The sequence below is a fragment of the Salvelinus fontinalis genome, chromosome 42, assembly GCF_029448725.1.
Source record: "Salvelinus fontinalis isolate EN_2023a chromosome 42, ASM2944872v1, whole genome shotgun sequence".
Classification (NCBI taxonomy): Eukaryota; Metazoa; Chordata; class Actinopteri; order Salmoniformes; family Salmonidae; genus Salvelinus; species Salvelinus fontinalis.
The window spans coordinates 24,847,550-24,872,285 of record NC_074706.1 but is presented as its reverse complement, the minus strand read 5'-3'; the positions used below and the strand labels follow the sequence as shown (position 1 = coordinate 24,872,285).

The following is a 24,736-nucleotide window of genomic DNA, read 5'->3' as shown; positions in this document are numbered from 1 at the left end:
TTCATGCACGAGATGGAGAGAGTGCGTTTCTTGTTTACCTTTTAAATTGACGACGTTATTGTCCGGTTGAAATATTATCGATTATTTAGGCTAAAAACAACCTGAGGATTGAATATAAACATCGTTTGACATGTTTCTATGAACTTTACGGATACAATTTAGATTTTTTGTCTTCCTGTTTTGACTGCGTTTGAGCCTGTGGATTACTGAAGAAAACGCGCTAACAAAACTGAGGTTTTTGGATATAAAGAGACTTTATCGAACAAAAGGAACATTTATTGAGTAAATGAATGTCTGCTGAGTGCAACCATATGAAGATCATCAAAGGTAAGGGATTAATTTTATCTCTATTTCTGACTTGTGTAACTGTTCTACTTGGCTGGTTACTGTTTGTAATGATTTGTCTAGTGGGCTATGTTCTCAAATAATCGTAAGGTATGCTTTCGCCGTAAAGCATTTTTAAAATCTGACACCGTGGTTGGATTCACAAGAAGTTAATCTTTAAACCTATGTAAAATATGTTTTGTTTTCTGAATTTTTATAATGAGTATTTCTGTATTTTAATTTGGCACCCAGCAGTTTCACTGGCTGTTGAATAGGTGGGACGCTAACGTCTCACGTACCCAAGAGAGGTTAAAGGTGCCAATTAGCTAAAGCTGTCCATCATGAGATTCAGACTTGCAACCTTTGGGTTGCTAGATGTTTGCACTATCCGGCTAACGTTTTTGCCTTAAGTAGCCATACCTAACATATCATACAAATTTGGTCTCCCGGATGTACATTTACTATGTTACGTCTAGTCTATGAGACCAGGCTGACCCCTGGGCTACAGTGTATGTCTAATGTGACACGTTTCCTATAACCAGCCTGAGTAGGCCTAAAGCTCTATTCCTATTCTGTTTAGAGAAATTAATCAAATGGGAAATGAGCCATTATCAGGTTGGTTAACGTAATGTCTGTTGAATTTGTAAGAATCCACCCGCACTCAGCCCTGCCCCACCTACTCAGCCAGTCAGGAGCAGCTACTGCGTTGCATACTGAATATTTTTGTACTAATGGTACTTGCTAAATAGTATGCGACATGGAGTACACAGTATGCAGTTTAGTATGTAGTATGGGTATTCAGACACATAAGCTGTCTAGAATTGGCACGAATGTAAGGTAACAAACACTTAGCATAACTTCTTGACATACTTTTTATAGATTGATTATGTTCCATGCATCATCTTATTTTCATTGAGTAAATAATAAGAAATGCAGTAAAAAAATAAAAATCTGGTTAGAATATGATAGTGTCTTTGTGCAAGATTGCTAAGTAATCAGGGGAATTATTGCATAATATCCCAAAACTGTCAAAGATCCAATTCTGGTTAATTAACTATGTGGTTAATAACGCATCTACAGTTACACATGCGCAGAGGGGAACGGGGCGACAGGCCCAGAAGCCTCGTCCTTCTGCAAAATGTACCTCTTGCCATCTCTCTGTATTGGTCGAGGATCTTGACACTACTGGGACGACTTGCAAGGACGCGCTCTCGCATTGTCCTCTCTGCGCGATCCCGTGCCACCTTTAGTTCCAAAAGCTGTAGTTTCCTCCGCAATGCCCTGTTTTCTTTCTGGCTTTGAGTTATTTCCAAACGAACCACTGCATAGTCGTCGTCTACGAGTTTACAGATCTCTGCCACGGCTGCATTCGCTAGCACCTCCATAACGGAGGCTATTTGAGTGTGAAAAACCACACAGTTAGCCATTGTTAACAGCTAGCTAGTTTTACCTAGATAACATCTATCAAACAAGTCCCGTCATATTTTGAGTTCCAGGGTTAACGGGTTAATAAACGCCTATAACCGTATAAATAACAACAAAAACGTAAATTTTTATTGGCCACTGGCCATTTGATTCCGTTTACTTCTTCTTTGGTAGATTGGCGGTCTTAAACGTTTAAAGGTGCATGCTGCCACCTATTGTACTGGAGTGCGTGGCCAACCACGATTCCCAAAGCTCTACTTTGGTAGAAAAGAAAAGAAACCCATCAACCTAAATCCTCATACTAAGAAAACATACCTGCAACAATGCAACACATGCTCCACCATTACATCAACCATGCACTCCGGACGCAAAGCATTCATATGCTTACCAAACACCACCTCTAACTTCCTAATCTGACCTTCGAATCTTGGTCCACCGACCTTTCTTTAGAGGGCATATAAATCCTGGCCCTTGGGCTCAGAGTCCCACCTCTTCTGCCACACATCTATCAAAACGGCTATGAGTTTACATTTGGCCTCTCCTCTACCCAGTGGTAGAGTTCACCTGTTTGTCCTCTACATACAGCATTTACACATCTAATTCAGGAATGTATACGCCCATTCCTGTGCGATCACTATCTGGGTCGTTTACTTCTTCTTTACGTGATTTTTCTGGCAGACTGGGCGCTTTGTTGTGTATTGCTGCTACTCACGGGTCGGAGTGTGAATTGTACATTTTGGTCCCAAAAAAAGAGAAAAGGGGAAACATTTAAATTGCACCACCATCTAACCCTGCACCTATACACCATCCCCCAAAACCTACCAGCCCATCCCACTACTTTGGCCCCAAGAGATCCTACATCAGTCCTGGGAGGAGGGAACCCCTTCTCTCAAAACTCCCTGTAGATGTTCTTCTCTAAAATCTCTCACATTTCGTTTTGCAAAAGTATTTTTTCTAGCATATACTCACTCATTAAAACAGCAACTCTTTACTTTATTATTTGACGGTCTCTGTGGTCATGGTTTTAAAAGTAATTAAAGCTTACTTAGGCAAGTATCAAACTTTACTGTGGCCGGGGTCGTGGAAGCTCCGTAGGCACAGTAATATGAGCTATCCGATTGGCTCTGTAGGCAGAGTAATTTGAGCTATCCGATTGGCCAGTGCAGTAGGCACACTCGATTTAGCCACAGATCTCTCGGTCCGCCTGGTAGGTTTGTCTTTTCAGACAAATTAAATGGTTCAAAATGGGAAGACTTTGCTTAACAGGTGCACAGCACCTACCGCCAACAAATAAAAAAAGGAGCGCAAGCCTTTATCGTCTGCTTTTCTAAAGAAATGTTTGGCGTTCGACCAGGAAGGCCTTGAAGATCGACTGGTTGGTGACCACTGATGTAGACTATATGATGTTCACAAATGCCTATTTTATTACATCCATTCACCTACTTCATTTTTTCTAAGACACTTTAATGAGATAATGAATGCAGTTTATAAAGTTAATGCAGATTCTTAGTTGAGGTCTATGTATGTGTGGTTTTCACCCTATTCTGCATACACCCGACAGGGCGTTAACAAATCTAATCAAATCAAAGTTCTGCTGTGTTCAAAACAACTGGAAACTATTGAGATCCAACTGTAAAAAAAATGTTTTGAACGGTCATGGATTCCAAGTCAGAAACTCTATCCTCTTTGTAGACCTCCGACTTTCCAACCTGAAAATAACTGAAATCCTGATTTGACCTCGTTTTTTCCCCTAAGTTCCCATTTGTATTGAAAGCACCATGACAATCAGTCCAGTAAAATAAAAAAGCTAATTATTTCAATTTATGCTCAGCAAGTTGCTACACCAACTGATCTATTTTGTAATCAAAGCTTGAGTTTTGAAATATGGTCTGAGAAGACCAATATTGGCAGGCCAGGCATATACTCAATATGCTAATGATAATGTATTAGGCCTACTGCACAAACCTCATTCCTACAGAACTGTTAAGTAATGTTTAAAAAAAATCTGAGTGAAAGTGAACTTGAATCAGAATAGGTTGGTGACCACTGGCCTACACAGTACAGTACAAACACAATATGTAACATACTTTTTAGGCACAATGCCTGGATGCAGTATTCTACCCAGGAATATTCAACACTGAAATCTGCTACTCTCCTTATTCCAAACGCATCTGTGGATCTTTTCTGCTGACAACAATGAAAGTTAATCTTTGTCTTTAATGCAGGGTTTGATGTAAACGTCAGAAGCTATCGAGTCGAATGGTTACTTTCTATGTTACAGAGTGGAATGGTTTTCTCCTGGTGTATCCTGAGGTAGCTCCTCTCTGAGATCCTCTTCCCGCAGTGCGTACAGGCAAACGGTCTCACTTCAGTGTGGATCTTCAAGTGCATCGTCAGATGGTGCTGGTGGGAGAACCTCTTCTCACACTTGGGGCAGATGTAGGGTTTCTCTCCTGTATGGGCCCTCTGGTGCCTCTTCAGGTCACCAGCCTGGGCGGAAAGCATGTGACACTGGGTACAGCTGTAAGATTTCTCCCCTGTGTGTACCCTCTGGTGCCTCTTCAGGTTGCCAGCCTGGCTCGAAGCGCATATGACACTGGGTACAGCTAAAGGGTTTCACCCCATTTTTTGCCTGATGTTGCTTCCCCTCCCCGAGCCTGGGCTCTAGCCCTGTCGTTTGAGTTCAATGCCGGATCCAAAAGGGCACAGTCATGTGCATCGGAAGGCCCCATTGACGTGGGCACTGGGTCGCGATCCCGGAACGGGTGGAAAGTGGAGTGGGTGACAGCGTTTGGATTTGTCTCGAAGCTTTCCCTGTATTGTAACAGTCCTGACCTGTTTTATGTTGTTTTTTATGTGTTTATGGTCAGGGCATGTGTTTTGGGTGGGCAGTCTATGTTATCTGTTTCTATGTTGGTTTTGGTTTGCCTGGTATGGCTCTTGATTGGAGGCAGGTGGTTTGCGTTTTCCTCTAATCAAGAGTCATATTTAGGTAGGGCATTCTCACTGTTTGTTTGTGGGTGATTGTCTCCTGTGATGTCTTCGTCGTTGTCGATGTTATTCACTTTCGGAGCTGTTTGGCTGTTCGTGTGTTTTGATGTAACGTTCCTGTTCGTGAGTTTACGTTTGTGATGTGAGTTTATGTTCAGGTTCCGTTCTACGTCGTTTTGTTATTTTGTAAGTTTGTTAAAGTGTTTGTTTTTTTCGTATTACCATCTTCATCAGTTCATCGTTGTTATAAAATAAAAGATGGCTTATTTCCCTGACTCCGCATTTTGGTTAGAAGATCCTTCTCTCCTCACCTCATCCGAGGATGAGGAAAGCGACACCCATAACAGAATCACCCACCAACAAACAGAGACCAAGCGGTATGGGAATGCTCGACGACGCAACAAGAACTTCTGGACTTGGGAGGAGATCTTGGACGGTAGAGGACCTTGGGCTCAACCAGGGGAATATCGCCGTCCAAAGGAGGAATTGGAAGCAGCGAAGGCTGAGCGGCGCTGGTATGAGGAGGCAGCGCGACGACGCGGTTGGGAGCCCGTGAGTCAGACCAAAAAATTTCTTGGGGGGGGGCACACGAGGAGTGTGGCAAAGCCGGGTAAGATACCCGAGCAAACTCCCCGTGCTTACCGTGGAGGTAGAAGGCGTCGTACTGGTAAGACACCGTGTTATGCGGTAAAGCGCACGGTGTCCCCAGTACGCGTGCTTAGCCCAGTGCGGGCTATTCCACCTTGCCGCACTGGGAGGGCTAGGTTGGGCATCGAGCCGGGTGCCATGAAGCCGGCCCAACGTAGCTGGTCTCCAGTACGTCTCCTCGGGCCGGTGTACATGGCACCAGCCTTACAGGTGGTGTCCCCGGTTCGCCTGCATAGCCCAGTGCGGGCTATTCCACCTCGCCGCACTGGCAGGGCTACGGGGTTCATTCAACCTGGTAGGGTTGGGGAGGCTCGGTGCTCAAGAGCACGTGTCCTCCTTCACGGTCCGGTAGACCCGGTGCCACCTCCATGTACCAGTCCTCCGGTGGCAGCCCCCCGTACCAGGCTGTCTCTCCGGGTTCTCTCTCCTGCTGTTTCCTCCTCTCCAGCGCAGCCGGTGCCTAGACCACGCACCAGGCTGTCTCTCCTTCTCCTCCCTACAGAGCTATCTGTCTCCCCAGCGCCATCTGAGCCATCCGTCTCCCCAGCGCCATCTGAGCCATCCGTCTCCCCAGCGCCATCTGAGCCATCCGTCTCCCCAGCGCCATCTGAGCCATCCGTCTCTCCAGCGCCATCTGAGCCATCCGTCTCCCCAGCGCCGTCTGAGCCATCCGTCTGCCATGAGCCTGCAAAGCCGCCCGTCTGCCATGAGCCTGCAAAGCCGCCCGTCTGCCATGAGCCTACAGAGCCATCCGCCAGACAGGAGCCGCTAGAGCCGTCAGCCAGACAGGAGCCGCTAGAGCCGTCAGCCAGACAGGATCTGCCAGAGCCGCCAACCAGACAGGATCTGCCAGAGCCGCCAACCAGACAGGATCTGCCAGAGCCGCCAACCAGACAGGATCTGCCAGAGCCGCCACCCAGACAGGATCTGCCAGAGCCGCCAACCAGACAGGATCTGCCAGAGCCGCCAACCAGACAGGATCTGCCAGAGCCGCCAACCAGACAGGATCTGCCAGAGCCGCCAGCGAGCCATGAGCAGCCAAAGCCGTCAGAGAGCCATGAGCAGCCAGAGCCGTCAGAGAGCCATGAGCAGCCAGAGCCGTCAGAGAGCCATGAGCAGCCAGAGCCGTCAGAGAGCCATGAGCAGCCAGAGCCGTCAGAGAGCCATGAGCAGCCAGAGCCGTCAGCCTGCCATGAGCAGCCAGAGCCGTCAGCCTGCCATGAGCGTCGAGAGCCGTCAGCCTGCCATGAGCGTCGAGAGCCGTCAGCCTGCCATGAGCGTCGAGAGCCGTCAGCCTGCCATGAGCGTCGAGAGCCGTCAGCCTGCCATGAGCGTAGAGAGCCGTCAGTCTGCCATGAGTGTCGAGAGCCGTCAGCCTGCATGGACCTGCCAGAGCCGTCCAGCCAGGACCTGCCAGAGCCGTCCAAACAGGACCTGCCAGAGTCCTTCAGCCGGGATCTGCCCCTTGTCCCGGTGTTGCCCCTTGTCCCGGTGTTGCCCCTTGTCCCGGTGCTGCCCCTTGTCCCGGTGCTGCCCCTTGTCCCGGTGCTGCCCCTTGTCCCGGTGCTGCCCCTTGTCCCGGTGCTGCCCCTTGTCCCGGTGCTGGTCCTTATCCTGGTGCTGCCCCTTGTTCCGGTGCTGCCCCTTGTCCCGGTGCTACCCCTTGTCCCGGTGCTGCCCATTGTCCCGGTGCTGCCCCTTGTTCCGGTGCTGGCCGTTTATTTAGGGGAGGGTAGTGTTAGGGTGGTCATTAGAAGGGGTAGACAGAAGAGGGGAGTGACTATGGTGGTATGGGGACAGCGTCCTGAGCCGGAACCACCACCGTGGTCAACTGCCCACCCGGACCCTCCCCTGGACTTTGTGCTGGTGCGCCCGGCGTGCGCACCTTGAGGGGGGGGTACTGTAACAGTCCTGACCTGTTTTATGTTGTTTTTTATGTGTTTATGGTCAGGGCATGTGTTTTGGGTGGGCAGTCTATGTTATCTGTTTCTATGTTGGTTTTGGTTTGCCTGGTATGGCTCTTGATTGGAGGCAGGTGGTTTGCGTTTTCCTCTAATCAAGAGTCATATTTAGGTAGGGCATTCTCACTGTTTGTTTGTGGGTGATTGTCTCCTGTGATGTCTTCGTCGTTGTCGATGTTATTCACTTTCGGAGCTGTTTGGCTGTTCGTGTGTTTTGATGTAACGTTCCTGTTCGTGAGTTTACGTTTGTGATGTGAGTTTATGTTCAGGTTCCGTTCTACGTCGTTTTGTTATTTTGTAAGTTTGTTAAAGTGTTTGTTTTTTTCGTATTACCATCTTCATCAGTTCATCGTTGTTATAAAATAAAAGATGGCTTATTTCCCTGACTCCGCATTTTGGTTAGAAGATCCTTCTCTCCTCACCTCATCCGAGGATGAGGAAAGCGACACCCATAACAGAATCACCCACCAACAAACAGAGACCAAGCGGTATGGGAATGCTCGACGACGCAACAAGAACTTCTGGACTTGGGAGGAGATCTTGGACGGTAGAGGACCTTGGGCTCAACCAGGGGAATATCGCCGTCCAAAGGAGGAATTGGAAGCAGCGAAGGCTGAGCGGCGCTGGTATGAGGAGGCAGCGCGACGACGCGGTTGGGAGCCCGTGAGTCAGACCAAAAAAATTCTTGGGGGGGGGCACACGAGGAGTGTGGCAAAGCCGGGTAAGATACCCGAGCAAACTCCCCGTGCTTACCGTGGAGGTAGAAGGCGTCGTACTGGTAAGACACCGTGTTATGCGGTAAAGCGCACGGTGTCCCCAGTACGCGTGCTTAGCCCAGTGCGGGCTATTCCACCTTGCCGCACTGGGAGGGCTAGGTTGGGCATCGAGCCGGGTGCCATGAAGCCGGCCCAACGTAGCTGGTCTCCAGTACGTCTCCTCGGGCCGGTGTACATGGCACCAGCCTTACAGGTGGTGTCCCCGGTTCGCCTGCATAGCCCAGTGCGGGCTATTCCACCTCGCCGCACTGGCAGGGCTACGGGGTTCATTCAACCTGGTAGGGTTGGGGAGGCTCGGTGCTCAAGAGCACGTGTCCTCCTTCACGGTCCGGTAGACCCGGTGCCACCTCCATGTACCAGTCCTCCGGTGGCAGCCCCCCGTACCAGGCTGTCTCTCCGGGTTCTCTCTCCTGCTGTTTCCTCCTCTCCAGCGCAGCCGGTGCCTAGACCACGCACCAGGCTGTCTCTCCTTCTCCTCCCTACAGAGCTATCTGTCTCCCCAGCGCCATCTGAGCCATCCGTCTCCCCAGCGCCATCTGAGCCATCCGTCTCCCCAGCGCCATCTGAGCCATCCGTCTCCCCAGCGCCATCTGAGCCATCCGTCTCTCCAGCGCCATCTGAGCCATCCGTCTCCCCAGCGCCGTCTGAGCCATCCGTCTGCCATGAGCCTGCAAAGCCGCCCGTCTGCCATGAGCCTGCAAAGCCGCCCGTCTGCCATGAGCCTACAGAGCCATCCGCCAGACAGGAGCCGCTAGAGCCGTCAGCCAGACAGGAGCCGCTAGAGCCGTCAGCCAGACAGGATCTGCCAGAGCCGCCAACCAGACAGGATCTGCCAGAGCCGCCAACCAGACAGGATCTGCCAGAGCCGCCAACCAGACAGGATCTGCCAGAGCCGCCACCCAGACAGGATCTGCCAGAGCCGCCAACCAGACAGGATCTGCCAGAGCCGCCAACCAGACAGGATCTGCCAGAGCCGCCAACCAGACAGGATCTGCCAGAGCCGCCAACCAGACAGGATCTGCCAGAGCCGCCAGCGAGCCATGAGCAGCCAAAGCCGTCAGAGAGCCATGAGCAGCCAAAGCCGTCAGAGAGCCATGAGCAGCCAGAGCCGTCAGAGAGCCATGAGCAGCCAGAGCCGTCAGAGAGCCATGAGCAGCCAGAGCCGTCAGAGAGCCATGAGCAGCCAGAGCCGTCAGCCTGCCATGAGCAGCCAGAGCCGTCAGCCTGCCATGAGCGTCGAGAGCCGTCAGCCTGCCATGAGCGTCGAGAGCCGTCAGCCTGCCATGAGCGTCGAGAGCCGTCAGCCTGCCATGAGCGTCGAGAGCCGTCAGCCTGCCATGAGCGTAGAGAGCCGTCAGTCTGCCATGAGTGTCGAGAGCCGTCAGCCTGCATGGACCTGCCAGAGCCGTCCAGCCAGGACCTGCCAGAGCCGTCCAAACAGGACCTGCCAGAGTCCTTCAGCCGGGATCTGCCCCTTGTCCCGGTGTTGCCCCTTGTCCCGGTGTTGCCCCTTGTCCCGGTGCTGCCCCTTGTCCCGGTGCTGCCCCTTGTCCCGGTGCTGCCCCTTGTCCCGGTGCTGCCCCTTGTCCCGGTGCTGCCCCTTGTCCCGGTGCTGGTCCTTATCCTGGTGCTGCCCCTTGTTCCGGTGCTGCCCCTTGTCCCGGTGCTACCCCTTGTCCCGGTGCTGCCCATTGTCCCGGTGCTGCCCCTTGTTCCGGTGCTGGCCGTTTATTTAGGGGAGGGTAGTGTTAGGGTGGTCATTAGAAGGGGTAGACAGAAGAGGGGAGTGACTATGGTGGTATGGGGACAGCGTCCTGAGCCGGAACCACCACCGTGGTCAACTGCCCACCCGGACCCTCCCCTGGACTTTGTGCTGGTGCGCCCGGCGTGCGCACCTTGAGGGGGGGGTACTGTAACAGTCCTGACCTGTTTTATGTTGTTTTTTATGTGTTTATGGTCAGGGCATGTGTTTTGGGTGGGCAGTCTATGTTATCTGTTTCTATGTTGGTTTTGGTTTGCCTGGTATGGCTCTTGATTGGAGGCAGGTGGTTTGCGTTTTCCTCTAATCAAGAGTCATATTTAGGTAGGGCATTCTCACTGTTTGTTTGTGGGTGATTGTCTCCTGTGATGTCTTCGTCGTTGTCGATGTTATTCACTTTCGGAGCTGTTTGGCTGTTCGTGTGTTTTGATGTAACGTTCCTGTTCGTGAGTTTACGTTTGTGATGTGAGTTTATGTTCAGGTTCCGTTCTACGTCGTTTTGTTATTTTGTAAGTTTGTTAAAGTGTTTGTTTTTTTCGTATTACCATCTTCATCAGTTCATCGTTGTTATAAAATAAAAGATGGCTTATTTCCCTGACTCCGCATTTTGGTTAGAAGATCCTTCTCTCCTCACCTCATCCGAGGATGAGGAAAGCGACACCCATAACAGAATCACCCACCAACAAACAGAGACCAAGCGGTATGGGAATGCTCGACGACGCAACAAGAACTTCTGGACTTGGGAGGAGATCTTGGACGGTAGAGGACCTTGGGCTCAACCAGGGGAATATCGCCGTCCAAAGGAGGAATTGGAAGCAGCGAAGGCTGAGCGGCGCTGGTATGAGGAGGCAGCGCGACGACGCGGTTGGGAGCCCGTGAGTCAGACCAAAAAAATTCTTGGGGGGGGGCACACGAGGAGTGTGGCAAAGCCGGGTAAGATACCCGAGCAAACTCCCCGTGCTTACCGTGGAGGTAGAAGGCGTCGTACTGGTAAGACACCGTGTTATGCGGTAAAGCGCACGGTGTCCCCAGTACGCGTGCTTAGCCCAGTGCGGGCTATTCCACCTTGCCGCACTGGGAGGGCTAGGTTGGGCATCGAGCCGGGTGCCATGAAGCCGGCCCAACGTAGCTGGTCTCCAGTACGTCTCCTCGGGCCGGTGTACATGGCACCAGCCTTACAGGTGGTGTCCCCGGTTCGCCTGCATAGCCCAGTGCGGGCTATTCCACCTCGCCGCACTGGCAGGGCTACGGGGTTCATTCAACCTGGTAGGGTTGGGGAGGCTCGGTGCTCAAGAGCACGTGTCCTCCTTCACGGTCCGGTAGACCCGGTGCCACCTCCATGTACCAGTCCTCCGGTGGCAGCCCCCCGTACCAGGCTGTCTCTCCGGGTTCTCTCTCCTGCTGTTTCCTCCTCTCCAGCGCAGCCGGTGCCTAGACCACGCACCAGGCTGTCTCTCCTTCTCCTCCCTACAGAGCTATCTGTCTCCCCAGCGCCATCTGAGCCATCCGTCTCCCCAGCGCCATCTGAGCCATCCGTCTCCCCAGCGCCATCTGAGCCATCCGTCTCCCCAGCGCCATCTGAGCCATCCGTCTCTCCAGCGCCATCTGAGCCATCCGTCTCCCCAGCGCCGTCTGAGCCATCCGTCTGCCATGAGCCTGCAAAGCCGCCCGTCTGCCATGAGCCTGCAAAGCCGCCCGTCTGCCATGAGCCTACAGAGCCATCCGCCAGACAGGAGCCGCTAGAGCCGTCAGCCAGACAGGAGCCGCTAGAGCCGTCAGCCAGACAGGATCTGCCAGAGCCGCCAACCAGACAGGATCTGCCAGAGCCGCCAACCAGACAGGATCTGCCAGAGCCGCCAACCAGACAGGATCTGCCAGAGCCGCCACCCAGACAGGATCTGCCAGAGCCGCCAACCAGACAGGATCTGCCAGAGCCGCCAACCAGACAGGATCTGCCAGAGCCGCCAACCAGACAGGATCTGCCAGAGCCGCCAGCGAGCCATGAGCAGCCAAAGCCGTCAGAGAGCCATGAGCAGCCAGAGCCGTCAGAGAGCCATGAGCAGCCAGAGCCGTCAGAGAGCCATGAGCAGCCAGAGCCGTCAGAGAGCCATGAGCAGCCAGAGCCGTCAGAGAGCCATGAGCAGCCAGAGCCGTCAGCCTGCCATGAGCAGCCAGAGCCGTCAGCCTGCCATGAGCGTCGAGAGCCGTCAGCCTGCCATGAGCGTCGAGAGCCGTCAGCCTGCCATGAGCGTCGAGAGCCGTCAGCCTGCCATGAGCGTCGAGAGCCGTCAGCCTGCCATGAGCGTAGAGAGCCGTCAGTCTGCCATGAGTGTCGAGAGCCGTCAGCCTGCATGGACCTGCCAGAGCCGTCCAGCCAGGACCTGCCAGAGCCGTCCAAACAGGACCTGCCAGAGTCCTTCAGCCGGGATCTGCCCCTTGTCCCGGTGTTGCCCCTTGTCCCGGTGTTGCCCCTTGTCCCGGTGCTGCCCCTTGTCCCGGTGCTGCCCCTTGTCCCGGTGCTGCCCCTTGTCCCGGTGCTGCCCCTTGTCCCGGTGCTGCCCCTTGTCCCGGTGCTGGTCCTTATCCTGGTGCTGCCCCTTGTTCCGGTGCTGCCCCTTGTCCCGGTGCTACCCCTTGTCCCGGTGCTGCCCATTGTCCCGGTGCTGCCCCTTGTTCCGGTGCTGGCCGTTTATTTAGGGGAGGGTAGTGTTAGGGTGGTCATTAGAAGGGGTAGACAGAAGAGGGGAGTGACTATGGTGGTATGGGGACAGCGTCCTGAGCCGGAACCACCACCGTGGTCAACTGCCCACCCGGACCCTCCCCTGGACTTTGTGCTGGTGCGCCCGGCGTGCGCACCTTGAGGGGGGGGTACTGTAACAGTCCTGACCTGTTTTATGTTGTTTTTTATGTGTTTATGGTCAGGGCATGTGTTTTGGGTGGGCAGTCTATGTTATCTGTTTCTATGTTGGTTTTGGTTTGCCTGGTATGGCTCTTGATTGGAGGCAGGTGGTTTGCGTTTTCCTCTAATCAAGAGTCATATTTAGGTAGGGCATTCTCACTGTTTGTTTGTGGGTGATTGTCTCCTGTGATGTCTTCGTCGTTGTCGATGTTATTCACTTTCGGAGCTGTTTGGCTGTTCGTGTGTTTTGATGTAACGTTCCTGTTCGTGAGTTTACGTTTGTGATGTGAGTTTATGTTCAGGTTCCGTTCTACGTCGTTTTGTTATTTTGTAAGTTTGTTAAAGTGTTTGTTTTTTTCGTATTACCATCTTCATCAGTTCATCGTTGTTATAAAATAAAAGATGGCTTATTTCCCTGACTCCGCATTTTGGTTAGAAGATCCTTCTCTCCTCACCTCATCCGAGGATGAGGAAAGCGACACCCATAACAGAATCACCCACCAACAAACAGAGACCAAGCGGTATGGGAATGCTCGACGACGCAACAAGAACTTCTGGACTTGGGAGGAGATCTTGGACGGTAGAGGACCTTGGGCTCAACCAGGGGAATATCGCCGTCCAAAGGAGGAATTGGAAGCAGCGAAGGCTGAGCGGCGCTGGTATGAGGAGGCAGCGCGACGACGCGGTTGGGAGCCCGTGAGTCAGACCAAAAAAATTCTTGGGGGGGGGCACACGAGGAGTGTGGCAAAGCCGGGTAAGATACCCGAGCAAACTCCCCGTGCTTACCGTGGAGGTAGAAGGCGTCGTACTGGTAAGACACCGTGTTATGCGGTAAAGCGCACGGTGTCCCCAGTACGCGTGCTTAGCCCAGTGCGGGCTATTCCACCTTGCCGCACTGGGAGGGCTAGGTTGGGCATCGAGCCGGGTGCCATGAAGCCGGCCCAACGTAGCTGGTCTCCAGTACGTCTCCTCGGGCCGGTGTACATGGCACCAGCCTTACAGGTGGTGTCCCCGGTTCGCCTGCATAGCCCAGTGCGGGCTATTCCACCTCGCCGCACTGGCAGGGCTACGGGGTTCATTCAACCTGGTAGGGTTGGGGAGGCTCGGTGCTCAAGAGCACGTGTCCTCCTTCACGGTCCGGTAGACCCGGTGCCACCTCCATGTACCAGTCCTCCGGTGGCAGCCCCCCGTACCAGGCTGTCTCTCCGGGTTCTCTCTCCTGCTGTTTCCTCCTCTCCAGCGCAGCCGGTGCCTAGACCACGCACCAGGCTGTCTCTCCTTCTCCTCCCTACAGAGCTATCTGTCTCCCCAGCGCCATCTGAGCCATCCGTCTCCCCAGCGCCATCTGAGCCATCCGTCTCCCCAGCGCCATCTGAGCCATCCGTCTCCCCAGCGCCATCTGAGCCATCCGTCTCTCCAGCGCCATCTGAGCCATCCGTCTCCCCAGCGCCGTCTGAGCCATCCGTCTGCCATGAGCCTGCAAAGCCGCCCGTCTGCCATGAGCCTGCAAAGCCGCCCGTCTGCCATGAGCCTACAGAGCCATCCGCCAGACAGGAGCCGCTAGAGCCGTCAGCCAGACAGGAGCCGCTAGAGCCGTCAGCCAGACAGGATCTGCCAGAGCCGCCAACCAGACAGGATCTGCCAGAGCCGCCAACCAGACAGGATCTGCCAGAGCCGCCAACCAGACAGGATCTGCCAGAGCCGCCACCCAGACAGGATCTGCCAGAGCCGCCAACCAGACAGGATCTGCCAGAGCCGCCAACCAGACAGGATCTGCCAGAGCCGCCAACCAGACAGGATCTGCCAGAGCCGCCAACCAGACAGGATCTGCCAGAGCCGCCAGCGAGCCATGAGCAGCCAAAGCCGTCAGAGAGCCATGAGCAGCCAAAGCCGTCAGAGAGCCATGAGCAGCCAGAGCCGTCAGAGAGCCATGAGCAGCCAGAGCCGTCAGAGAGCCATGAGCAGCCAGAGCCGTCAGAGAGCCATGAGCAGCCAGAGCCGTCAGCCTGCCATGAGCAGCCAGAGCCGTCAGCCTGCCATGAGCGTCGAGAGCCGTCAGCCTGCCATGAGCGTCGAGAGCCGTCAGCCTGCCATGAGCGTCGAGAGCCGTCAGCCTGCCATGAGCGTCGAGAGCCGTCAGCCTGCCATGAGCGTAGAGAGCCGTCAGTCTGCCATGAGTGTCGAGAGCCGTCAGCCTGCATGGACCTGCCAGAGCCGTCCAGCCAGGACCTGCCAGAGCCGTCCAAACAGGACCTGCCAGAGTCCTTCAGCCGGGATCTGCCCCTTGTCCCGGTGTTGCCCCTTGTCCCGGTGTTGCCCCTTGTCCCGGTGCTGCCCCTTGTCCCGGTGCTGCCCCTTGTCCCGGTGCTGCCCCTTGTCCCGGTGCTGCCCCTTGTCCCGGTGCTGCCCCTTGTCCCGGTGCTGGTCCTTATCCTGGTGCTGCCCCTTGTTCCGGTGCTGCCCCTTGTCCCGGTGCTACCCCTTGTCCCGGTGCTGCCCATTGTCCCGGTGCTGCCCCTTGTTCCGGTGCTGGCCGTTTATTTAGGGGAGGGTAGTGTTAGGGTGGTCATTAGAAGGGGTAGACAGAAGAGGGGAGTGACTATGGTGGTATGGGGACAGCGTCTTGAGCCGGAACCACCACCGTGGTCAACTGCCCACCCGGACCCTCCCCTGGACTTTGTGCTGGTGCGCCCGGCGTGCGCACCTTGAGGGGGGGGTACTGTAACAGTCCTGACCTGTTTTATGTTGTTTTTTATGTGTTTATGGTCAGGGCATGTGTTTTGGGTGGGCAGTCTATGTTATCTGTTTCTATGTTGGTTTTGGTTTGCCTGGTATGGCTCTTGATTGGAGGCAGGTGGTTTGCGTTTTCCTCTAATCAAGAGTCATATTTAGGTAGGGCATTCTCACTGTTTGTTTGTGGGTGATTGTCTCCTGTGATGTCTTCGTCGTTGTCGATGTTATTCACTTTCGGAGCTGTTTGGCTGTTCGTGTGTTTTGATGTAACGTTCCTGTTCGTGAGTTTACGTTTGTGATGTGAGTTTATGTTCAGGTTCCGTTCTACGTCGTTTTGTTATTTTGTAAGTTTGTTAAAGTGTTTGTTTTTTTCGTATTACCATCTTCATCAGTTCATCGTTGTTATAAAATAAAAGATGGCTTATTTCCCTGACTCCGCATTTTGGTTAGAAGATCCTTCTCTCCTCACCTCATCCGAGGATGAGGAAAGCGACACCCATAACATGTATTCTAAGAAATCTCTGCCCTGCGACTATCTGCATTCACTGTGGGAGGCGCGTCACCCTCCACTTTCACCTCATCTACCACCATAACCTCTCCTTTATTATCTAGGAACCCTTCAGAGTATACACTACTACTGTACCGGTTCAGGTCCCCTCTAGACAGATCAGTCTGTGTCTCCAAATCCAAGGATACGTTGCCAGGGTCAATTTCTGTAGCGTGAGTACAAGAAGGGTCATCAACGCCAGTGTATAACACCTCACCATATCCACGGGAATGAACCGTCCTCTGGCTCTGGTGAAATATTGGTACGTTTTCTGAGCCGGGAACAGGAGGACAGCCCAATGGACCCAGACCTAGTCTCTCTGGGTCTGATCTGTGGTCAGATCCTGTGTGTACATTTAAAGTCTCAGTGTCCGTCTCTGACTTGAGGACAGCGTTTGGCGTTCCACAGACCTCTGTGATGCTGTGTCGGGTACTGGACTGCGCTGGGGCGGTGTCCTCCGTGGCTACAAGGGGTGCTTCAGTCGATCCAGTCTGGATGTCTCTGCTTTGCTGTAGGTCCTCCTCTCCTTCAGTCCTCTCCTGCTTGACCCCAGAATGTGCAGCCTCTGCATCTGAAGACTGACACAAGAAGAGAGGAGGTTGTTACCAGTCCATGAGTAAAATTGGTTTCACAAGCTCCCTTATGGCAGATAAATAAGGATGTACATGTAAGCAAGTGAATAGCTGAGGGGAGCCTTTCTGAAATAAACTGGCCACATTTGATGTACTGTAATTTTGATGTAATACTTTTACACTAATCTCTATAACAATAACGTGCTGGATTGAGGTTCCACTCCCCTCATCAACAGTGATGGGTTGGTCATCTCTCCATGTATTGTGTCCCGCTGGATTCACAAAGCTCCTGTGGCCTCCAGTGAGATGTCCTTCACCTGAGAGAGTGATTGGGGGAAAAGAGATGGTTAGGTTAGCAACTGTCAATGCTCAATGATATATTGTACACTATTGACAGGTTTGACAAGGATTATAATTGGTAACGATGTAAGGTAACACTTCTCATAACTTATTGATTTACTATTTATTGATAAATGTATTATGTTGATACATCAAAATGTTTTCATTGAGTTAATAGGAAATGCAGTAAATCATGAATCTGATAAGAATCTGGTTAGAATATCATATTGTGTCTTTGCTCAAGATTGCAATTACAACTTACTTAGCTTACTAATTACTTAACTTACTATCCAAAAAATGACCAAGACCCAATTCTGGGTAACACATGTGCAGAGGTGAACGGTGCGACAGGCCGCGTAAACTCAGCCTTCCGCAACATGTACAGTACCTTTTGCCATTCATCTGTAGGGGTTGAGGATCTTGACACTACTGGGACGACTGGTGAGGACGCACTCCCGTGCTACCCTCAGTTCCAGTATCTGTAGTCTCCTCCGCAATGCCCTGTTTTCTTTCTGGCTTTGAGTTATTTCCAAACGAAACACTGCATAGTTGTTGTCTACGAGTTTACAGATATCTGCCACGGCTGCATTTGCTAGCACCTCCATAATGGAGGCTATTTGAGTGTGAAAAACCATACTGTTAGCCATTGTTAGCTAACGTTATCCGCTAACTAGCTGGCTAGCGTTACCTTGATAACGTCTGTCAGCCAAGTGCTGTAAGTATGTGATGTTGTGCAGTTAAATTACTCATATTTTGAGTTCCATGGTGTTAATAAACGTATAAATAACAACAAAAACTCGAACGTGGAAATTATTCTTGGCCGCTGTTAATTTCCGTATACACTTCTTCTTTGGGTTTCATGTCGAACTACACGCAAAAAGGTGTATTGTCGCCGCCAACTGTGCGGAATGAAATAAAATGTGAATAAAAATACTCATAACGACTACCCAAAAATCACTCATCAACATGCTCCTGTCTTCATCTGTTTAAATCAATAATCCATGTCTGATCCCTACACAGGCTCAGGAGCCTGGGAGGGTGGCACATCTTCCATCACCAATAACCCTTGTAAATCTTCCGCTGTGAATTCCTAAAGACCCAGATACTTTCCCTGTCGTAGTCACAATGAGTTCCTTTCTACTTGAGCCGTGCAGTTTATCACAGTTGCAATGAAAGCCCAAAAATCGACTTTCTTTACATACAGAGGGCACTCCACGAACTTTGGGCCATGATCCCAACCACAATTGCAACAAGGCCATTCTTCACCCCGATCTGTATACTCCACCCATTTGAAACATGGCCAAATCTTTTACAATTTTTACACTGTAATGTTTTGGAGACAAAAGCTCTTACTGCGTAACTCATATACCTCAGCTTCACATGCGTAGGGAGGTGCTCATCATCAAAAAACGATAGAACCGACTAACTTTCTTCCATTCTTCCTTCCAACATGCAGGTCAAGCGACGGGCATTAACCACACCTGGGATTCCTGTTACAAGGTTTTCATCCTTACCTTCCATCGACACCCAGGAGACACCCTACTCCGGAGTTCAATGCACGATACTTTGGGTGACTCGATTCTTGTGAGACCCACTGCCCTCTTCCTCTGTTCCACAGACACAAAATTAATTAAGCCCACTCCTGGTCACTCTGATTGGACTTTTCCCAACATACGATTCACCCTCTTCGAGACCCCGAACGGATATCCCAGTTAAACATCGTCATCAAAAAAATCTCATCCCAAAAAGAAACAAATCCTTGTTGGATATATGATCGTCCCCTTCAATTATTGACACTTTTTTTTTTTTTTCATTCCATTCTTCAACACTACTGTGTCCGTTTTTCTTTAAGAAGCCCTCCTGTTCTCCACTCATTACCTGTATTAACTGCACCTGTTTGAACTAGTTACCTGTATAAAAGAAACCTGTCCACACACTCAATCAAACAGACTCCAACCTCTCCACAATGGCCAAGACCAGAGAGCTGTGTAAGGACATCAGGGATAAAATTGTGGACCTTCACAAGGCTGGGATGGGCTACAGGACAATAGGCAAGCAGCTTGGTGAGAAGGCAACAACTGTTGGCGCAATTATTAGAAAATGGACCAGGAGTCATATTCCTACACAACACTTTGTAAGCCCTATTTCTTTCTTGAATACCCACAGTGCACTCTTCAGTCCACCAAGGAATCACCTTCCTTTTCTCACCCACTTCACTCACTGGCACATACAGTGCCTTCGGAAAGTATTCAGACCCCTTGACCTTTTCCACATTTTGTTACATTACATCCTTATTCTAAAATGGATTAAATAAAACAAACCCTCAATCTACAGACAATACCCCTTAATGACATAGCGAAAACACGTTTTTTGACATTTTTGCAAATTATTACAAATAAAAACAGAAATACCTTATTTACATTCAGACCCTTTGCTATGAGACATAAAAAATGTAGCTTAGGTGCATCCTGCTTCCATTGATCACTCTTAAGATGTTTCTACAACTTGATTGGAGTCTACCTGTGGTAAATTCAATTGATTGGACATGATTTGGAAAGGCACACACCTGTCTATATAAGGTCCCACAGTTGACAGTGCATGTCAGAGAAAAAACCAAGCAATGCAGTCAAAGGAATTGTCCGTAGAGCTCCAAGACAGGATTATTTCGAGGTACAGATCTGGGGAAGGGTACCAAAAAATGTCTGCAGCATTGAAGGTCCCCAAGAACACAGTGGTCTCCATCATTCTTAAATGGAAGAAGTTGGGAACCACCAAGACTCTTCCTAGAGCTAGCCGCCCAGTCAAACTGAGCAATCGGGGGAGAAGGGCCTTGGTCAGGCAGGTGACCAAGAACCCGATGGTCACTCTGACAGAGCTTTAGAGTTCCTCTGCGGAGATGGGAGAACCTTCCAGAAGGAGAAACATCACTGAAACACTCCACCTGTAACAGTCCTGACCTGTTTTATGTTGTTTTTATGTGTTTATGGTCAGGGCATGTGTTTTGGGTGGGCAGTCTATGTTATTCGTTTCTATGTTGGTTTTGGTTTGCCTGGTATGGCTCTTGATTAGAGGCAGGTGGTTTGCATTTTCCTCTAATCAAGAGTCATATTTAGGTAGGGCATTCACACTGTTTGTTTGTGGGTGGTTGTCTCCTGTGTCTGTGTCTATGTTTGCACCATACGGGACTGTATACGGTTTGTTCATTTCATGTAGTCTGTTCCTGTTCATTTCGTTCTTCACGTTGTATGTAAGTTCGTAGTTCAGGTCTGTCTACTTTCGTTTTGTTATTTTGTATCATTTTCAAGTATAGTTCGTTTTGTCTTGTTAAATAAATTCATCATGTCATTTCAACGCGCTGCACCTTGGTTCAATCCCTGCTCCTCCTCTTCGGATGAAGAGGAGGAGGACCGTCATTACAGAACCACCCACCAAATTACCAGAACCAAGCAGCGGGGAAGAGGACAGCAACCGCAGAAATCCCAGGACTTGTGGACTTGGGAGGAAGAGTTGAACGGAGAAGGACCCTGGGCACAGGCTGGGGAGTATCGCCGCCCCAAAGCTGAGCTGGAGGAAGCGAAAGCTGAGCGGCGGCGATATGAGGAGGCAGCACGGCAGCGGGACAGGTACGAGAGGCAACCCCAGAATTTTTTTGGGGGGGGGCTAGAGAGGAGTGTGGCTAAGCCAGGTAGCAGACCTGAGCGCACTCCTCGTGCTTATTATAAGCAACGCGTCACTGGTCAGGCACCGTGTTATGCGGTTAAGCGCACGGTGTCGCCAGTGCGTGCCCATAGCCTGGTGCGCTATAGGGCAGCCCCCCGAAAGTGTCAAGTGAGTGTGGGCATCCAGCCGGGGCGTATTGTGCCTGCTCAGCGCGTCTGGTCTCCTGTACGCAGTTTCGGTCCAGGGTATCCTGCGCCGGCTCTGCGTGCTGTGTCTCCGGGGCGCTGGGAGGGTGCAGTGCGTCCTATGCCTACGCTCCGCTCGTACCGGGCTAATGTGGGAGTGGAGCCTAAGGGAGAAGTGCGCGTAGTAGGCACTAGATCTCCAGTGCTCATCCACAGCCCGGTTCAACCTGTGCCTGCACTCTGGAGGGTACGGGCTGGAGTAGTATGCCAGCCTGGGGGAGTGGTGCCAAGGCTGCGCACCAGAGCTCCAGTACTCCCCCACAGCCCGGTCCTTCAGGTGCCTTTTAACATCAAGCCTCCTGTAGGTCTCTCCAGCCTGGTGGGTCCTGTGGCAGCCCCACGCACCAGGCTGTCTCTCCGTCTCCTCCCTACAGGTGTGCCCGTCTGCCCAGCGGTGCCTGAGCTGCCCGTCTGCCCAGCGTCGCCTGAACTGCCCGTCTGCCCAGCGGCGCCTGAACTGCCCGTCTGCCCAGCGGCGCCTGAACTGCCCGTCTGCCATGAGCCTGCAAAGCTGCCCGTCTGCCATGAGCCTGCAAAGCTGCCCGTCTGCCATGAGCCTGCAAAGCCGCCCGTCTGCCAAGAGCCTACAGAGCCGTCAGCCAGACAGGAGCCGCCAGAGCCTTCCGCCAGACCGGATCAGCCAGAGCCTTCCGCCAGACCGGATCAGCCAGAGCCTTCCGCCAGACCGGATCAGCCAGAGCCTTCCGCCAGACCGGATCAGCCAGAGCCTTCCGCCAGACCGGATCAGCCAGAGCCTTCCGTCAGACCGGATCAGCCTTCAGAGCCGTCCAGCCAGGATCCGCCAGAGCCAGCCAGCCGGGACCTGCCCCTTGTCCCAGTGTTGCCCCTTGTCCCGGTGTTGTCCCTCAGTCCGGAGCTGCCGTCCCTCAGTCCGGGGCGGCCCCTAAATCCAGCGGGACCCATGTCTAGGGTTCCCAGTCCAAGGTCGGTGGCGAGGGTCGCCACCTTGAGGAAGACACAGAAGCGGGGATTTATTATGGTGGGATTGGGACAGCGTCCTGAGCCGGAACCACCACCGTGGTCAACTGCCCACCCGGACCCTCCCCTGGACTTTGTGCTTGTGCGCCCGGCGTGCGCATCTTGAGGGGGGGGGTACTGTAACAGTCCTGACCTGTTTTATGTTGTTTTTATGTGTTTATGGTCAGGGCATGTGTTTTGGGTGGGCAGTCTATGTTATTCGTTTCTATGTTGGTTTTGGTTTGCCTGGTATGGCTCTTGATTAGAGGCAGGTGGTTTGCATTTTCCTCTAATCAAGAGTCATATTTAGGTAGGGCATTCACACTGTTTGTTTGTGGGTGGTTGTCTCCTGTGTCTGTGTCTATGTTTGCACCATACGGGACTGTATACGGTTTGTTCATTTCATGTAGTCTGTTCCTGTTCATTTCGTTCTTCACGTTGTATGTAAGTTCGTAGTTCAGGTCTGTCTACTTTCGTTTTGTTATTTTGTATCATTTTCAAGTATAGTTCGTTTTGTCTTGTTAAATAAATTCATCATGTCATTTCAACGCGCTGCACCTTGGTTCAATCCCTGCTCCTCCTCTTCGGATGAAGAGGAGGAGGACCGTCATTACACCACCGATCAGGCCTTTGTGGTAGAGTGGCCAGACGGAAGCCACTCCTCAGTAAAAGGCACATGACAGCCTGCTTGGAGTTTGCCAAAAGGCACCTAAAGATTCTCAGACCATGAGAAACAAGATTCTCTGGTCTGATGAAATCAAGATTGAACTCTTTGGCCTGAATGCCAAGGAAACCTGGCACCATCAGACCAATGTCTGGAGGAAACCTGGTACCATCCCTACGGTGAAGCATGGTGGTGGCGGCATCATACTGTGGGGATATTTTTCAGCAGCAGGGATTGGGAGACTAGTCAGGATCGATGCAAAGATGAATGGAGCAAACTACAGAGAGATCGTTGATGAAAACCTGCTCCAGAGCGCTAAGGACCTCAGACTGGGGCGCAGGTTCACCTTCCAACAGGATAACGACCTTAAGCACACAGCCAAGACAACTCAGGAGTGGCTTTCGGACAAGTATCTGAATGACCTTGAGTGGCCCGGACTTGAACACGATCGAACATCTCTGGAGAGACATGAAAATAGCTTTGCAACAAAGCTCCCTATCCAACCTGACAGAGATTGAGAGGATCTGAAGAGAAGAATGGGAGAAACTCCCCAAATACAGGTGTGCCAAGCTTGTAGCGTCATACCCAAGAAGACTCAATGCTGTAATTGCTGCCAAAGGTGCTTCAAGTACTGAGTAAAGGGTCTGAACGCTTATGTAAATGAAACATTTCTAAAAACCTTTTTTTGCTTTGTCATTATGGGGTATTGTGTGTAGATTGATGAGGGGGAAAAAACGATTTAATATATTTTAGAATAAGGCTGAAATGCAAGAAAATGTGGAAAAGTCAAGGGGTCTGAATACTTTCCAAAGGCACTGTATACATTTGTAGTCAAAATCAGAGAGGTCACAGAGGCAGCCCATACATCAACCGGCCTCTCTAAAGACAACTCTCCAACAGACTTTAAGCAATGATCACCAAACTTTTCCCAGTCTGCTTTATGAAATCACCATCATCTGAATGGTGCCCTATCTGGAATAGTAACATCACAGTTCATGGTAATCTAAATCAGGAACAAATCATGGTACACCAAATCACTTCCAACAGTAGAATCATACATTACATTCACACATAGACGCAATCGAGTTAGAAGCCAGTGTGAGGTCCAGGCAGGATGTAACCCCTGTAACAACATCGACTCTTGTACCACATCCATCGTTAAGACATGCAAATGCTCTTGTTTCCAGCATATCTTCCACAATAGTACCACTAGCATCTGTATGTGTGCTTCCCCATAAACTGTGTATTAAAGTCACCGTACCATATCTCTCTAGAGCTCAATTCTCCTGATATTTCATCAAACATCGCTACAGATGGTTGACAGTTTTACTTAACAGTACTACCTGCACTGTAGATTTCCACCATCACACATTCATATTCAGATGGGACAGGTATATCACGATAGACATTCCCTTATGAACGTAACACAGCCAATTGATCTATCAGATCTGATTTAACAACAACCAGGAATAATAAAAACAAGATGTTGTCTAAGCCACATTTCTTGAACACGTATCACATCAGGTTTGATCTTTAAATCAATTACATATTTCTTCAAATTCAGACCGTTATAAATAAGGCTTCTAGCATTCCACTGAAGGATGACAAAAACCATAACTCTAATTATCATCATACTGAGACATTCCATCATTAGTATTAGGAGTCAACATATCAACAATCATGGCGACATTAAATCAAAATCAAATCGTATTGGTCACATGCGCCGAATACAACAGGTGTAAACCTACAGTGAAATGCTTAATTACGAGCCCCTAACCAACAATGCAGTTACAAAAATACAGATAACAAGTAATTAAAGAGCAGCAGTAAAATAACAATAGCGAGACTATATACAGGGGGTACCGGTACAGAGTCAATGTGCGGGGACACCGGTTAGTTGAGGTAGTATGTACGTTTAGGTAGAGTTATTAAAGTGACTATGCATAGATGATAACAACAGAGAGTAGCAGTGGTGTAAAAGAGGGGGAGAGGGAGGGGGGGCGGGCTATGCAAATAGTCTGGGTAGCCATTTGATTAGATGTTCAGGAGTCTTATGGCTTGGGGGTAGAAGCTGTTTAGAAGCCTCTTGGACCTAGACTTGGCTCTCCGGTACCGCTTGCTGTGCGGTAGCAGAGAGAACAGTCTATGAATAGGGTGGCTGGAGACTTTGACAATTCTTAGGGCCTTCCTCTGACACAGCCTGGTATGGAGGTCC

The 24,736-nt window shown here is 51.2% G+C and overlaps 2 protein-coding genes across 2 annotated transcripts in view; both read right to left on the bottom strand.

The window, feature by feature from the left end:
- Positions 1–19,143, bottom strand: part of LOC129841253 (gastrula zinc finger protein 5-1-like) — a 32,527-nt gene extending 13,384 nt beyond the window's left edge. Inside the window, exons 1-3 of the mRNA XM_055909440.1 lie at positions 17,363–19,143; positions 16,020–16,952; positions 1,469–4,563 (exon numbers count right to left, since the gene is read on the bottom strand). Coding sequence (XP_055765415.1) covers positions 1,469–1,751 — 283 coding nt within the window. The 5' untranslated portion in view covers positions 1,752–4,563; positions 16,020–16,952; positions 17,363–19,143. The remainder of the gene's footprint in view (positions 1–1,468; positions 4,564–16,019; positions 16,953–17,362) is intronic.
- On the bottom strand, positions 3,997–23,677 carry LOC129841374 (gastrula zinc finger protein XlCGF49.1-like). The gene is made up of 3 exons (XM_055909621.1): positions 23,669–23,677; positions 16,417–16,641; positions 3,997–4,239 (listed from the first exon to the last, which is right to left on the bottom strand). The coding sequence occupies exons 1-3, from the start codon at positions 23,675–23,677 to the stop codon at positions 3,997–3,999; spliced, it is 477 nt and encodes a 158-aa protein (XP_055765596.1).
- Positions 23,678–24,736: the final 1,059 nt, after the last annotated feature.